Source organism: Scyliorhinus canicula, chromosome 11 (assembly GCF_902713615.1).
Source record: "Scyliorhinus canicula chromosome 11, sScyCan1.1, whole genome shotgun sequence".
Classification (NCBI taxonomy): Eukaryota; Metazoa; Chordata; class Chondrichthyes; order Carcharhiniformes; family Scyliorhinidae; genus Scyliorhinus; species Scyliorhinus canicula.
In genome coordinates this window covers 148182311-148199243 of record NC_052156.1, presented here as the reverse complement: position 1 = coordinate 148199243, position 16933 = coordinate 148182311, and the positions used below count along the sequence as shown (strand labels likewise).

The following is a 16933-nucleotide window of genomic DNA, read 5'->3' as shown; positions in this document are numbered from 1 at the left end:
GGCACTTACGTTTTGGTGGCTGCTGCTCAACGGCTGATGTAGAAGACAGGGGTCTGGAGGCTGGAGCCGGAGGCCGGAGACAGGAGACTGAACCATGTGTGGGACCTCTCTTTTATAGGTCCCAGGGGGTCCGCGCCCCTTTGGGCGGACTCCCTTAGCTGCTGGGGATCGATTGGGCCTCTTCTCAATCGATATGTTTTGAACCCCCAATTCCTTGGTTGCTGGGCGGTTCTTAGGACTTATTGTCCTGGGCTTCTCTGGCACCACTGGGTCTGGCCTCCTATTGAATGTATCGATTGATACTTAATTTGTGTCCATTATATCTGGGACTTGCCCGGTATCACCTCATTAGTATGCTAACGGCTTCTCATTCACAGCGCTGCCTGGTCTCTGCAGCCGTCAGAAACCGGTTTCTGCAGTTGTCCCAATATATAATTGCTCTGCAAGCTGTTTGCTCTTTAACATGTCCGTTTTCCCTGCACTCTTTGCAGTCTTCCATTTTGTGTTCGTTAGTGGCCATCTCAGAACACAGTAGTGCGGATCTACCAGGACTGGAGTGCGGAGGTGGCTAAGCGGAGCGCCAGGTATATCCGGACGAAGGCGGTGCTCCACAGAAAGAGTGTGAAGTTTGGCATGTTACAGCTGGCGTGTCTGTGGGTCACTTACAAGGACCGGCACTTTTATTTTGAGTCCCCGGAGGAGGCGTGGGCCTTTGTGCAGGCCGGGAAGTTGGACTCTAACTGAGGGTTGGGGGTTTGTAAATAACTGTGTTAACTTTTGGTGGGAAGGGTTTCTGTTTTATGCTGTTTCATGCTGTTTTAAGCTGGTTGTGTGTTGTTTCTAGGGAGGGTGGGGTGCTTTTTTTGGGGTGCTTTTTTGCGTGGGCGGGGGGAAAGCGCGGGCTTTTCTTCTGTTTCCCGCGCTGAGGGTGGATAGGGGCGGGGTCGGAGCGGAGAGTCGCGGGCTTTTTTCCCCAGAGCGGGAGGGGGAGGAGGAGGGTCTGCTGATGGGTCTGGGGGAGGAGAAGTAGCCCCACGTTGGGAGGGGTCGGAGGTGTGGCGGGAGCTGCCGGGGTCAGCAGAAGTTAGCTGGCTCACAGGAGTGCTATGGAGGGAGTAACGCGGCTGAGAGGGGTCCTAGCCTTGGGGGGGGGGGTACCGGGTTGCTGAAATGGCCAGGAAGGAGCTGGAGTATGCAGGGGGGTCGGGGTGGGGGTTTGCCGCCGTGTGGAACGGGCCGAGGGGGCCGACCGAGATTGAGGAGGGGACATGGGCGGATGCCCTGGAAAGAGTGAATTCCTCCTCTTCTTGTGCGAGGCTTAGCCTCATACAGTTCAAGGTGCTACATAGGGCTCACATGACCAGGACGAGGATGAGTAGGTTTTTCGGGGGCGAAGACAGGTGTGCTAGGTGCTCGGGGAGCCCAGCGAACCATGCCCATATGTTCTGGGCATGCCCAGCGCTGGGGGAATTTTGGAAGGGGGTAGCAAAGACGGTGTCGAGGGTGGTAGGATCCAGGGTCAAGCCAGGCTGGGGACTCGCAATTTTTGGGATTGCAGTGGAGCCGGGAGTGCAGGAGGCGAAAGAGGCTGGTGTTCTGGCCTTTGCGTCCCTAGTAGCCTGGCGGAGGATCTTGCTTCAATGGAAGGATGCGAGGCCCCCAAGCGTGGAGGCCTGGATCAATGATATGGCGGGGTTCATCAAATTGGAGAGGGTGAAATTTGCCCTGAGGGGATCAGTACAAGGGTTCTTTAGGCTTTAGGTGCTGGCAGCCTTTCCTTGACTTCCTGGCAGAACGGTAGGGAAATAGGCCGGCAGCAGCAGCAACCAGGCTGGGGGGGGGGTTGTTTCAGGGGAGGGGAGAAATGTGTATATGTGTTTATTGAATATGCCGGGTGCTTTTCTATTTCTTCTTTTTGTAGTTACTGGGGGGGGGGGGGTTTGGTTTTGGGTGTTATTATGTTTTTTCTTTTTGTTGTTGTTAATACTGTTTTCTTGTTATTTTCTGTTTTTGATATTTTTTGAAAATCTCAATAAAAATTATTTTTAAAAAAAAAGAATATAGTTGAATTTTGCCATACATGTCACACATGTCAGGCAATAGGGAAACCTCAGGTGATAATCAAACCAGCACATTTAATACCAATTCCAGTATTTGAGAAACCTTTTACTGGAGTCTTACTTGATTGTGTGAGACCCCTACCCGAAGCCAAAACTGGGAATCAGTATCTGTTGACTGTAGTGGATGCGTCTGCTAGATTTACGGAGGCAATTAAATTCAGAAAAATTGCATCTAAGAGGGCTGTAGAGGAGTTAACCAAATATTTTACTAGTTATGGACTACCTAAAGAAATTCAATCAGATCACGGATCCAATTTTATGTTGAAATTATTCAAGGAAGTTATAGATAGCTTAGGAATAAAGCAGCATGGCACATCACCCGGAATCACAAGGGGCAATAGAAAGATGGTATCAAACTTTAAAGACCATGTTGAGGGCATATAGTCAAGATTATCCAGAGGATTGGGATGAAAGAATTCCATTTGTACTATTTTCAATAGGGGTGCACCAAATGAAGCAACTAAATTCAGTCCATTCAAATTGATTTTTGGTCAAGAGGTGAGAGGATTCCGACCTGATAAAATTTGCCATCCGGGAGTAGGAAGAGGGGTTCCACAGGACATGGAAGCCTTTCCCCAACTTGTTCCACGACCTGTGCGTAGCCAGCAACCAGTGGAACAAGGAGGGAGGGGGAGGGAGACATAGACAAGCCATGGAACATGAAGGAAAAGGAAAGAGGAGGGAAAAGGAAGGTGATGGGGGGAAGGGGGAGGACGCTGGGCGGAGGCCCACAAAAAGGAATGTGAGTGAGAGGTGAAGAATGTGAAGAGAATGCCGCAAGAGAATGCCACAGGCACACGGGCCCGAAGGCACACGGAAAGCCAGAGTGAACAACTAGAACACACCGGTTAATAAATGTTCGGACCACACTGAGGAGCACAGCAGAGGCAGATCGGACAAAGGGGGACCAGGGCCGCAGAGGGAGGGGAGACAAGTGTATGTAAATATAGAAAGTAATTTTTGTTTCTGATTTCTCTCTTGGTTGTTTTTGCTATGTATTATGCACGGTTATGCAACTTGTAATTTACCTTACAAACTGAAATGTGAAAAATAAACTGAAAACCATTAAAAACATTTTTCAAAATGTGGAGAGAGGATCATTAAATTGATCAAAGAGGTAGGGTGCTCTTTCCAAGTGCCGGTGCAGACTAGATGGGCTGAATGGCCTCCTGCACTGTAAATTCTATGTAATATTCTAATCTTTGGAACTGAGGCTGGTTTAGCTCAGTTGGCTAGACAGCTGGTTTGTGATACAGAGCGAGGCCAGCAGTGTGGGTTCAATTCCTGTATCGGCTGAGGTTATTCATGAAGGCCCGCCATCTCAACCTTGCTCCTCACCTCAGGTGTGGTGATTCTTGGGTTCAATCATCACCAGTCAGCTCTTTCCCTCAAAGAGAGAAACAGCCTATGGCCATCTGGGACTATGGTGACTTTACCTTTACCTCAAAACTATTCCAGAGATTACAGAATTACCATTACTAATTAAAAATCTGTCTATCGCCTCCTTAAATTTACTCTATGTCCCAGCATCCACTGCACTCAGGTATAGAATTCCATAGATTCACGACCCTTTGAAAAAAGTAATTTGTCCTCATCTCTGTTTTAAATCTGCTTCCCCTTAACCTAAAATGATGACCTCTCATATAGGTTGCCCACGAGGATGCATAAGCTCTACTTCTACTTTGTCAATACCCTTTATCATCTTCTATACCACAATTGGATCTATCGGGCGGGATTCTCCTGTACCCGGCAGGGCAGGGGGTCCCGGCAGGACGGAGTGGCGTGAACCACTCCGGCATTGGCCCGCACCTTCCGGGGCTAGGCCGGAGCCGGAGTGGTTTTGCGACCCGCCGGCCGGCGTGGAAAGCTTTTGGCGCCACGCCAACTGGGGCCGAAGGGACTCCGCCGGCTAGCGAGTGTCCGCACATGCGCGGGTACATCAGCTACTGCTGACGTCATCCCCGCGCATGCGCAGGGCGGGGGTCACCTACGCGTCGGCCATCGCGGAGGCTGACACGGCCGACGCGTAGGAAAAGAGTGCCCCCACGGCACAGGCCCGCCCGTTGATCGGTGGGCCCCGATCGCGGGCCAGGCCACCATGGGGGCACCCCCCGGGGCCAGATCGCCCCGCGCCCCCCCCAGGACCCCGGAGCCCGCCGGTAAGGGACCTAGTCTGATCCACGCCGGCGGGATCAGCAAAAAACCAGCGGGACTTCGGCCCATCGCGGGCCGGAGACTTTGGGCAGCCCCGGGGCTCATTGAGTCGCGCCAGTCCCCGCCATTCTCCGGGGCGGGCAGCGCGGCTCACGTCTCGCCGACTTTTGGAGGGCCGGAGAATTCGGCAGCCGGCGGGGGCTGGATTCACGCCGACCCCCGGCGATTCTTCGACCCGGCGGGGGGGGGGGGTCGGAGAATCCCGCTCCTCGTTCTTCTAAACTGGAGAGAATCTCAGCCTAAACTGCTCAATCTCATTTCATGAGACAAACGCCTCATCTCTGGAATCAACCTAGTGAACCTCCTCTGAAATGCCTCTAATGCAGCTACATTCTGCCTCAAATAAGGGGACCAAAACTGTACACAGAACTCCAACTGTGATGTCACCAATGGGTTGAAGGGTTATGGAGAATGGGCAGGAATGTGGAGTTGAGTCTGAGAGGAGATCAGCCATGATCATTTTGAATGGTGGAGCAGACTCGAGGCCTGAATTGTCTACTTCTTCTCCTAGTTCTTAGGTTCTTCAAAAAACAACAGTGAACAGCACTGCCATCTCAGTCCTCCAAACCCCCCTAATCACCCTCCAACAGTGAGCAGCACAGTGGCACTGCTGTCTCACAGCGCCAGGGACCCAGGTTCGATTCCCACCTCGGGTGACTTTGTGTGGAACAAAGAACAAAGAAAATTACATCACAGGAACAGGCCCTTCGGCCCTCCCAGCCTGCGCCGATCCAGATCCTTTATCTAAACCTGTCGCCTATTTTCCAAGGATCTACTTCCCTCTGTTCCCCGCCCGTTCATATATCTGTCTAGATGCATCTTAAATGATGCTATCGTGCCCGCCCTACCACCTCCGCTGGCAAAGCGTTGCAGGCACCCACCACCCTCTGCGTAAAAACATTTCCACGCACATCTCCCTTAAACTTTCCCCCTCTCACCTTGAAATCGTTACCCCTTGTAATTGACACCCCCACTCTTGGAAAAAGATTGTTGCTATCCACCCTGTCCATACCTCTCATAATTTTGTAGACCTCAATCAGGTCCCCTCTCAACCTCCGTCTTTCTCACGAAAACAATCCTAATCTACTCAACCTTTCTTCATGGCTAGCACCCTCCATACCAGGCAACATCCTGGTGAACCTCCTCTGCAACCTCTCTAAAGCATCCACATCCTTCTGGTAATGTGACGACCAGAACTGCACGCAGTATCCCAAATGTGACCTAACCAAAGTCCTATACAACTGTAACATGACCTGCCGACTCTTGTACTCGATACCCTGTCCAATGAAGGCAAGCATGCTGTATGCCTTCTTGACCACTCTATCGACCTGCGTTGCCACCTTCAGGGTACAATGGACCTGAACTCCCAGATCTCTCTGTACATCAGTTTTCCCCAGGACTCTTCCATTGACCGTACAGTCCGCTCTTGAATTAGATCTACCAAAATGCATCACCTCGCATTTGCCTGGATTGAACTCATCTGCCATTTCTCTGCCCAACTCTCCAATCTATCTATATTTTGCTGTATTCTCTGACAGTCCTCCTCGCTATTTGCAACTCCACCAATCTTAGTATCATCTGCAAACTTGCTAATCAGACCACCTACACCTTCGTCCAGATCATTTATGTATATCACAAACAACAGTGATCCGAGCACGGATCCCTATGGAACACCGCTATTCACCTTTCTCCATTTTGAGACACTCCCTTCCGCCACTACTCTCTGTCTCCTGTTGCCCAGCCAGTTCTTTATCCATCTAGCTCAGTGGTTCTCAACCGGGGTCCACATGGACCCTGGGGGTCCATGTAACATTACTGGGGGTCCACACAAAAAAAATACCGAATTGGGGGTCCACGGTGATATTTTAGTGGTCCATAGAGCAATTCTACTTCAGAACAATTGTTATTACTGAGAATCAAGTAGAAGAAAAAAATGTTTGTTTTCATGATGAATATTCACCTTTCTCTCTCTCTCTCTCTCTCGCACTGACAAAGGTCAAAGAGAGATTATAATCTATCTAATTTACCTTGAGGGCTGAAGGGGCTCAGAACCAAAAAGGTGCATTTGCTGTGTTTATTTTTGTGGTACTGTATTCTGAGAAAACAAATCCATACCAGTTGATGACAAATGGGTTTATTGTGCTTTAATGACAGTTGTTGAAGATTGCCCGGGCTATTGTCCCCTAGGAACAGCCCGGAGGACCTTTAATGACAGAAGCAGCTTATTAAATACCCACGGTTGACCTGACGCTTATGCCACGTTTCTCCTTGACAAGTTTAATGAATGATTTAACACAGTAATCACTAGAAACTGTGTATATTTGATATGAATTGTTTATTTTTAGAGTAATTTAATTCAATTTAGTCAGTAAAAAGTTTTTTTCATTACTTTTCATATTAGAATAAGTTTAGCAACGTACGAAAATACCGCTAATCCGTTTCCAACCCTCACGGTAAGGTAGCTGGACTTTAGGATTAGTTTACCACGCATATAAGAAGCTTTTTTTTCTGTGGAATGGCTATGGGGGTCCACAAAAAAAAATTAAGAGGAAAAGGGGTCCATGGGTTAAAAAAGGTTGAGAACTCCTGATCTAGCTAGTACACCCTGAACCCCATACAACTTCACTTTTTCCATCAACCTGCCATGGGAAACTTTATCAAACGACTTACTGAAGTCCATGTATATGACATCTACAGCCTTTCCCGCATCAATTAACTTTGTCACTTCCTCAAAGAATTATTTCAGATTTGTAAGACATGACCTTCCCTACACAAAACCATGCTGCCTATCACTGATAAGTCTATTTTCTTCCAAATGTGAATAGATCGTATCCCTCAGTATCTTCTCCAACAGTTTGCCCACCACTGATGTCAAACTCACAGGTCTATAATTCCCCGGATTATCCCTGCTACCCTTCTTGAACAAAGGGACAACATTAGCAATTCTCCAGTCCTCCGGGACCTCACCCGTGCTCAAGGATGCTGCAAAGATATCTGTTAAGGCCCCAACTATTTCGTCCCTCGCTTCCCTCAGTAATCTGGGATAGATCCCATCCGGACCTTGCAACTTGTCCACCTTAATGCCTTTTAGAATACCCAAAACTTCCCCCTTCCTTATGCCGACTTAACCCAGAGTATTTAAAAATTCATCCCTAGCCTCAACATCCGTCATGCCCCTCTCCTTGGTGAATCGATGCAAAGTACTCATTAAGAATCTCACCCATTTCCTCTGACTCCACGCATAAATTCCCTGTTTTGTCTTTGAGTGGGCCAATCCTTTCTCTAGTTACCTTTTGCTCCTTATATACGAATAAAAGGCTTTGGGATTTTCCTTAACCCTGTTAGCCAAAGATATTTCATGACCCCTTTTAGCCCTCTTTATTGCGCGTTTGTGATTTGTCCTACTTTCCGATATTCCTCCAAAGCTTCATCAGTTTTCAATCGTCTAGATCTTATGTATGCTTCCTTTTTCATTTTAGCTAGTCTCACAATTCCACCCGTCATTCATGGTTCCCTAATCTTGCCATTTCCATCCCTCATTTTCACAGGGACATGTCTATCCTGCACTCTAATCAACCTTTCCTTAAAAGACTCCCACATTTCAAATGTGGATTTACCCTTAAACAGCTGCTCCCAATCCACATTCCCTACCGAATTTTGTTGTACTTGGCCGTTCCCCAATTTAGCACTCTTCCTTTTTTTTTCTAAATTTAGATTACCCAATTATTTTTTCCAATTAAGGGCAATTTAGCGTGGCCAATCCACCTACTCTGCACATTTTTGGGTTGTGGGGGCGAAACCCACGCAGACACGGGGAGAATGTGCAAACTCCACACAGACAGTGACCCAGAGCCGGGATCGAACCTGGGACCTCAGCGCCGTGAGGCGGTTGTGCTAACCACTAGGCCACCGTTCTGCCCCTTAGCACTCTTCCTTTAGGACCACTCTCGTCTTTGTCCATGAGTATTCTAAAACTTACGGAATTGTGATCACTATTCCCAAAGTAATCACCGACTGAAATTTCAACCACCTGGCCGGGATCATTCCCCAATACCAGGTCCAGTATGGCCCCTTCCCGAGTTGAACTATTTACATAAGAACATAAGAACTAGGAGCAGGAGTAGGCCATATGGCCCCTCGAGCCTGCTCCGCCATTCAATGAGATCATGGCTGATCTTTTGTGGACTCAGCTCCACTTTCCGGCCCGAATACCATAACCCTTAATCCCTTTATTCTTCAAAAAACTATCTATCCTAATCTTAAAAACATTTAATGAAAGAGCCTCAACTGTTTCACTGGGCAAGGAATTCCATAGATTCACAACCCTTTGGGTGAAGAAGTTCCTCCTAAACTCAGTCCTAAATCTACTTCCCCTTATTTTGAGGCTATGCTCCCTAGTTCGGCTTTCACCAGACAGTGGAAACAACCTGCCTGCATCTATCCTATCATTCCCTTCATAATTTTATATGTTTCTGTAAGATCCCCCTCATCATTCTAAATTCCAACGAGTACAGTCCCAGTCTACTGAACCTCTCCTCGTAATCCAACCCCTTCAACTCTGGGATTAACCTAGTGAATCTCCTCTGCACACCCTCCAGCGCCAGTACGTCCTTTCTCAGGTAAGGAGACCAAAACTGAACACAATACTCTAGGTGTAGCTTCACTAACACCTTATACAATTGCAGCATAACCTCCCTAGTCCTAAACTCCAACCCTCTAGCAATGAAGGACAAAATTCCATTTGCTTTCTTAATCACCTGTTGCACCTGTAAACCATAAAAAACTCTCATGGATGCTCCTTACAAATTCTGCTCCATCTATGCCTCCAACACTACATGAGTCTCATTCAATGTTGGGGAAGTTAAAATCTCCCATCACGACCACCCTATTGCTCCTACATTTTTCTATAATCTGTCTACATATTTGTACCTCTACTTCACGCTTGCTATTGGGAGGCCTGTAGTAAAGTCCCAACAACGTTACTGCACCCTTCCTATGTCTTAGCTCTACCCATATTGCCTCAGTGCTTGAATCCTCCATCGTGCCCTCCTTAATCACAGCTGTGATATCATCTCTGACCAGTAATGCAACTCCTCCACCCCTTTTACCTCCCTCTCTATCCCTCCTGAAGCATCTATACCCTGGGATATTTAGTTGCCAGTCTTGTCCTTCCCTCAACCAAGTCTCAGTAATACCAATAAGATCATATTCCCAGATACTAATCCAAGCCCTAAATTCATCTGCCTTACCTGCTACACTTCTCGCATTTAAACAAATGCACCTCAGACCACCTGTCCCTTTGCGTTCATCATCTCTTCCCTGTCTACTCTTCCCCTTAGTCACATTGAGTTGATTATCTAGTACCTTACTGGCTTTAGTTGCTGCCTCTTTACTGACCTCTCACTTCCTAATCTGGTTCCCACCCCCCCTACCACATTTGTTTAAAACCTCCCCAACAGTGTTAGTTTGCATATTCTCCACGTGTCTGCGTGGGTTTCCTCCGGGTTCTCTGATTTCATCCCACCGTCAAAAGATGTGCCGGTTAGATAAATTGGTCATGCTAATTTGCCCCTCAGGGTGGGTTTGCAGGGGATTTGACCTGAGTAGGGTGGTCTTTCGAAGAGTGGGTGCAGACATGATGGGTCAAATGGCCTCCTGCACTGTAGGGATTCTATGATTCATGGTTCTATGAACACACTCTGCCAATGCATCCCCCTCCCCCAGCCTTGAATGCATTGCTAATTGCTGCTCGGTGTTCTGAGCCCTACTGCTTGTTGACCCTGTCGTCCCATCCCCAGTACAGCCTCAGTGCCTCAAATCCTATAACCTCTGAACTCCCCTCAGGCGTGATCGCACCAGTTTCCCATTTTGAAAAAGCTGTCATGAAGCACGCTTACATGACACATTTCACCACTGTGGGTGGGCCTTCCAAAGTTGGGGGAGGAATGCTGCAGGGAGGTCTGCTAATTACATTTAAATGAATGCAAATTTGGTTCTGGGAGGTTCCACCAAAGCAAATCGCATTTTCAGCCTCTTGCGATATTTTGTGCCCCCATCGCTATCCATGGGCGAAAAATCACAGTCTTTGTGTCTGTCTTCACAAAGGAAAATACTAAAATCCCCAAAAATAGTGGAGAATCAAGAGCCAAGTGTAAATGAGGAACTGCAAAATATCAATATCAATGATAAGATAGTACTAGAGAAATTATATGGGCTTAAAGTAGATTGGCTGGACCTGATGACCTACATCCTAGAGGCAGAGATAGAAGATGCATGGCCGTCATCATTCAAAATTTACAGGGTTTCGAAAGTGGGAAGATCGGAAATAAATCAATATTAGTAGGGAAATGATGTTGGGGAAATTGATGGGATTGAAGGCCGTTAAATCTCCAGGGTCAAATAATCTACATCCCAGAGTACTTAAGGAAGTAGTGGATGCATTGATGTTGATCTTCCAAGATTCTAGAGACTCTGGAACAGTTCTTATGGATTGGATGGTAGCTAATGCAATCCCGCTACTTAAAAAGGGAAGTAGCGAGAACACGGAATTATTGACTAGTCAGCTTGATGTCGGCAGTGGGGAAAATGCTAGAGTCCATTATAAAAGATTTAATAGCAGAGCGCTTGGAAAACAGTGGCAGGATTGGGGGGGGTGTGTGGTTTATTTGGACTTTCAGAAGGCTTTTGACAAGGTCCCATAAGAGATAAGTGTGTAAAATTAAAGCACACGGGATTGGGGGTAGTGTATTGAGATAGAGAGGAAACTGATTGAAAGACAGGAAACAAAAAGTAGGAATAAATGGGTCTTTTTCCAAATGGCAGGCAGTAACTAGTGGGCTACCGCTGAGATTGATGCTGGGACTCCAGCTAATCACAGTATATGTTATTGATTTAGAGGATGGAACTAAATGTAATATCACTAAATTTGCAGATGACACAAATCTGGGTGGGAGAGTGAACTGTGAGGTGGATGCAGAGATCCTTCAGTGTGATTTGGACAAGCTGAGTGAGTGGGCAAATGCATGGCAGATGCAGTATAATGTGGATAAATGTGAGGTTAGCATTTTGGGAGCAAAAACAGGAAGACAGTTTATTATCTGAATGGCTATAAATTGAGAGAGGGAAGTTTGCAACGGAACTTGGGTGTTTCCGTACACCAGTTGCTGAAGGTAAGCATATAGGTGGGGCAGACAATAAAGAAGGCAAATGGTATGTTGGCCTTCACAGCGAGGAATTCAAGAACAGGAGCAGGGATGTCTTAATGCAATTATACAGGGACCATTATTGCTGAGACCACACCTGGAATAATGACTGTTGCTTCACAGCTCCAGGGTCCCAGGTTCAATTACCGGCTTGGGTCACTGTGCGGAATCTGCACGTTCTCCCTGTGTCCGTGTGGGTTTCCACCGGGTGCTCTGGTTTTCTCCCACATGCCCCGAAAGATGTGCTATTAGGTCATTTGGACATTCTGAATTCTCCCTCTGTGTACCCGGACAGGCGCCGGAATGTGACGATTGGGGGTTTTCCACAGTAACTTCAATGCAGTGTTAATGTAAGCCTACTCGTGACAATAATAAAGATTATTATTATTTTAATATTGTGTGCTATTTTGGCCTCGTTACCTGAGGAGGGATATTCTTACTACAGAGTGAGTGCAGAGAAGGTTTACCAGACTGATTCCTGGGATGGCAGGAATGATGTTTGAGGAGAGATTGAGTCGGTTAGGATTGTACACGCTGGAGTTCAGAAGAGTGATGGGGATCTCATAGAAACATACAAAAGTGTGTAGGTTTGAGTGTGTAAGGGCGAATATGTGTGAGAATGGTTAAGTGAATAAGTGTGAGGATGGTTAAGTGAGTGAGTGTGAGGATGGTTAAGTGAGTGAGAGGATGGTTAATTGAGTGAGTGTGAGGATGGTTAAGTGAGTGAGTGTGAGGATGGTTAAGTGAGTGAGTGCGAGGATGGTTAATTGAGTGAGTGTGAGGATGGTTAAGCGAGTGAGTGTGAGCATGGTTAAGTGAGTAAGTGTTGGGATGGTTGAGTGAGTGAGCTTGTATGAGGGTGTGTGTGTGGATGGTTAAGTGAGTGAGAGTGAGGGTGGTTGAGTGGGTTAGTGCGAGGGTGGCTATGTGAGGATGGTTGAGAGAGTGTGTGTATGAGGGTGTGTGCGTGTTTGGATGGTTACGAGAGTCAGAGTGAGAATGGTTGAGTGGGTTAGTGTGAGGGTGGCTACGTGAGGATGGTTGAGTGAGTGTGGGAGAGTGCGTGTGTGGGTGGTTGAGCGTGTGACGGTGGTTGTGTGAGGGTGTTTGAGCCAGTGTGGGTGAGTGAGTGAGTATGAGGATGGCAGGTTGAGTGTGAGAGGCTGGGGGAGAGTGAATGAGGGTGGCTGAGAGGGCAGGTGAGAGGCTGAGGGTGAGTGGGTGGTTGACACACTGATAGTGTCTCTGAACCATGCTGTAGGTGGATTTTCAATTAAGATTGTCTGTTACAGCATAATTTAATTTATCTTGGCAAAACTTGAACAGTGAACACCCATCCATTTGCATTACTGGCACCATTGTAAATATCCAATCCAGGTACCTGACTGACCTAATGATTACTGTTATTACCCTTCCAAACACAGGACTCACCTGGTCAGTATCTGTGTGAGTGGTGAGTATGTGTGACAAGTGTGTGTAAGGTGGAGGGGTGTGTGCGAGAGGGCAATGTGTGTGTGAGAGTCAGAGAGAGGTAAGTATATGTATGTGTGTGTGATAGAGAGTGGGGTGAAGGGGAAGGGAGAGCTTGTGTTTTGCTCACTCCCAGTCTCAGGGTTCTTATTCATCCTCAACTACACACACCAACAGGCACTCTCACCCACTTTCACAGTGGATGAGGATGAGTGAATGAGTGAGTACCCTGAGACGGGGGGCCTGATCGAGCAGGATGCAATGAGATTTGCGACGCTCGGAACACCTCGCAAGACCTAACAAGATCTCGTGAGACGTCGCAATCTGGATCTCACCCTCACTGAGTTAGGCTCACTTAAATATGTCTGTGCCGGATTCCCCCAAGCCCTGGGATCGAAACCCTGTGTCTGAGAACTCACCATGGCACAATTTAGCACTGGCCCATACAAATGTGGCACTGGGGATGGGGGTCTCCCAGACAATCGGAGGTGGTCGTGCTCTGCCCATGGTGATACCCTGGTACTCCCACTGTCAGCTGGGCACCTTGGTACTGCCAGGCTGGCACCCTGACACTGCCTGGCAGTGCCAAGGTACCAGGTTGGCTCTGCCAGGGATCAGGTCGGGGGATACCCTGCCTTTGTGAGGGGGGAGAGGACTCCCTAACAGGTAAGGTGGGCATAACAGGTCTGGAGTCCACAGAGGGGGGGGTGAGGAGATCGGGGCGGCATTTAAAGCTCAGCTTGGCAGTGCAGGAAATGAAGATAAGTGCAACTTGGGCAGGGCGTTCCTCGCCGAGGCCTAAAAATAAGACCGAATTCCTTTTGATAGCGGGGGGCACCAAGAAACACACTGCTAAACGTGCCCAAAACGGGACTTTGTTCCTTCTTAAATCACACCCTGGTAATGAGCTGGACGCACACTCTCACCCTTTCACACAAGCCTTAACTTTCAGAAATTTGCTCTTTGGCTCCCCTGAGTGGGAGAAAAATTGGAATGTGGCTCCCCACATGAAAGGATTGGACAAGTCTGCTGTGAAGCTCTTAGTGATGTCCTGAGGTTTTGAAAATTGCTGCATAAATGTTTCCTTCTTTTGTTTAAGAGTTCATGGACTCTTGTATCGGTGCCTCCTCTTTTTCTCTTCTGTCAAGCAACTTGAATTAAGTTGTTGTTTGCCAACTCCATGTTCTCTGACTCTATGTTCAACCTCCTAAGACAGATCCATGCCGATGCTATTACAAAATTAAATTAATTGGCCTTCTAACACTGCTTGCCTCGATTCTGTCTAGATTCACATTCTGGACTAGGTCTTGATTCCTGATCCAAGGGGGTAGAGAAATTGTGTGAAGAGTTGAACTGTGAGAAATGCTGATCTGTACAATACAGTAATATATTTTTGTCCCTGTAGGCATTTAGAGCTAGAAGGTGAAGTGCTGGCAGCTATATATTTCTCTGTAATTGTGGGAGTAATTGTATAATATTAAATTGAAGTGTATTGGGATAACGCTAAATTGTACCAGATTAACTACAGCTTTGCAAATGCATTTGGCGTCATTACATAAAACAAGCCTATTGACAAATCTACTTTCTCATTCTATGAAAGGAATTAATCTACATGTACATAATCCCCTTGCCTCTGCACCTCTTTTTAAAGAGGCATTGAAACTTTGTTGTTAATTCAAAGCAACAAATGAATAAAGCGTGCACAACAGAGTAGTACTCTTTCTCATGTTTTACTTTATATTCTCTTATGGTCCTATTTTCTTCAAAATAATTAAAATATGTTCCAGAATTAGAAGTGTATAGGTGGGCAAACCACAGGATGTGCCTCATTTGCTACTGTGACAATATAAGACACAATATAAGACACTTGAGTCTCCAAATCTCTCCACCTTTCTCATGAAAATTCAGGTATCCTCTGCTGACTCACTTTTCAGCAGGACTTTCCAAATTAGTATTTTCACCTGATTTATTTTTTCACTTTAATTAGCGGAGGGAATTGTTATCAGTTGTCATACTAACTTCACCAAAATGAGCTGCAGTCCATGAATTCTATCTGGGACTCCCCTGGTCTGCATGGCTCAGTTTATCTGAAGTAGAAACTGAATCAGTTGAACCATCAAGGAAAATGGTATGTAAAAGTCTTAATGGACCTAAGCCCCTTTATTACCCTGGTTACTATTATTGTAGGGTTGAAAATTACAGCGCCACATGTCACCCTCCCACATTACATTGACAAACCTCGTCTGTAAATTTGTGGACTTCATTTGAGAAGACATTCTTCTGTTTTTTTGTGTACAGCTTGGACAGACAAACACTGGTTTTACTGAGGAATCCATTGAGCCCACAAACATGGGGATAGCCTCAGAGGAAAATATAGTGGTTGGCATCGTAAAAGATGCTGCCAATTATAAAGACAACAGGTGAGTAGACCCTATTGTGTACTCTGATTGTTTACATAGAGTAAAAAAACCAAGAACTGCTTTGTGCTCAGGCAAAACTACCAGCCCAGTGTTCAAATGATTAAGCTTAAAAGATGAAAAACCTGACAGTCATAATATCCTACACACGGGACAACATTCTTGGACAATTGTTTAGTCATCTTTGTCATAAAATCACAGATGGTTACATCATAGAAAGAGGCAATTTAGCCCATTGTGTTCACTTCAGCTCTCTACAAGAACCACTCACCTACCTGAAATACCCACCCCATTGCTCCTGCTTTTTCTTGCAGCCTTGCAATTTTTTTTTCTTCCAATAATTATCCAATTCTCTGTTGAAAACCACAATTGCAGATCCACAGTCTCAGGCATTAACTTCCAGATCCTGACCACTTTTTGTGTGGTTAAACTTGAAACGTTTTTCCTCATGTTACAGTTACACCTTTTGCCAATCACCTTGAACTGGCTGTCCATTGGTTCTTGACCCTTGACTTTGCACAGTTGCATGAATTTATTTTGTTAGCCCCAAATTTTATGGATCACACTTACACCGAAATTACATCAACATTGATGTCAGTTTACACCTCTTAGGAAACTTGTATGCATAGTCCTTCACAGTGGCAGTGCTAGATGTTTTAATGATCTTGCAAGAACCAGCAAAACATACAAAATGAGATATAAACAGTGAATCTCAATTAAATCTGATTTTGATCCTTTAGTTTTCTGGCTGAGATTCCTGACATTTTCCCATCAGGTCTCAGTAAGATTTTATTTTAAATGAAGAAAATCACTATCAAACTTAAGGAAATAAGTTGAGATGATATCAGGTATCCCTTGGCCTTGCTTGCCTGTATATTTGGAAGTGGTCTAAGCTCATGCATTATTTGCATAAATCCAGGAAAATTGTACATGCTGGCATTTGCATTAGAGTGGACATATAGGGCGGGATTTACCGACCACCCTGCCACATGTTTTTCGGTGGGGAAGGTGGCCCATTAGCGGGATTTCCCTTTCACAGCACCTCTCACTGCCGGGAAAGCTATGCGCCGGCGTGGGATTGGAATTTGCTGCCAGCGTGAACAGCCGGTAAATTCCACCCATACAAGTGAATGCAGAGAGTTTCTGCACAACTATCTCGGAATCTGTGCAAGTGATTGAGGAGATTTGCATATGTGCTTCACTGTAAATCTGGCATAAAGCAGTTAAGTGCACATATTACAACCCCCACGGGGGATCACAGGGTGTGGATCATCAGGTTCCCTGTGACTTCCGCGGAGTACAAACTTCTTCGGTAACATGGTGGGGTTTTCCCTTAACAAGGAGAGCCTGTGCAGTATAAAAAGCCCGACCTAAGTGAAAGTTGGCGCGGGAGAACCCTTCAGGGAGTGGAGTAGTTTAGTTTACATATGTTAATAAATCTAGTTGCATCCTACCTATCATTTTCTCGTGATCAGTCTATGTGGATTTTACACTGGCGACAAGGATCAAG

General features: G+C 46.4%; 1 protein-coding gene across 1 annotated transcript in view; it reads left to right on the top strand.

The window, feature by feature from the left end:
- Window positions 1-16933, top strand: part of LOC119973802 — a 152585-nt gene that overhangs the window by 126661 nt on the left and 8991 nt on the right. Inside the window, exon 9 of the mRNA XM_038812226.1 lies at window positions 15305-15426. Within this exon, the coding sequence (XP_038668154.1) occupies window positions 15305-15426 (122 nt within the window). The remainder of the gene's footprint in view (window positions 1-15304; window positions 15427-16933) is intronic.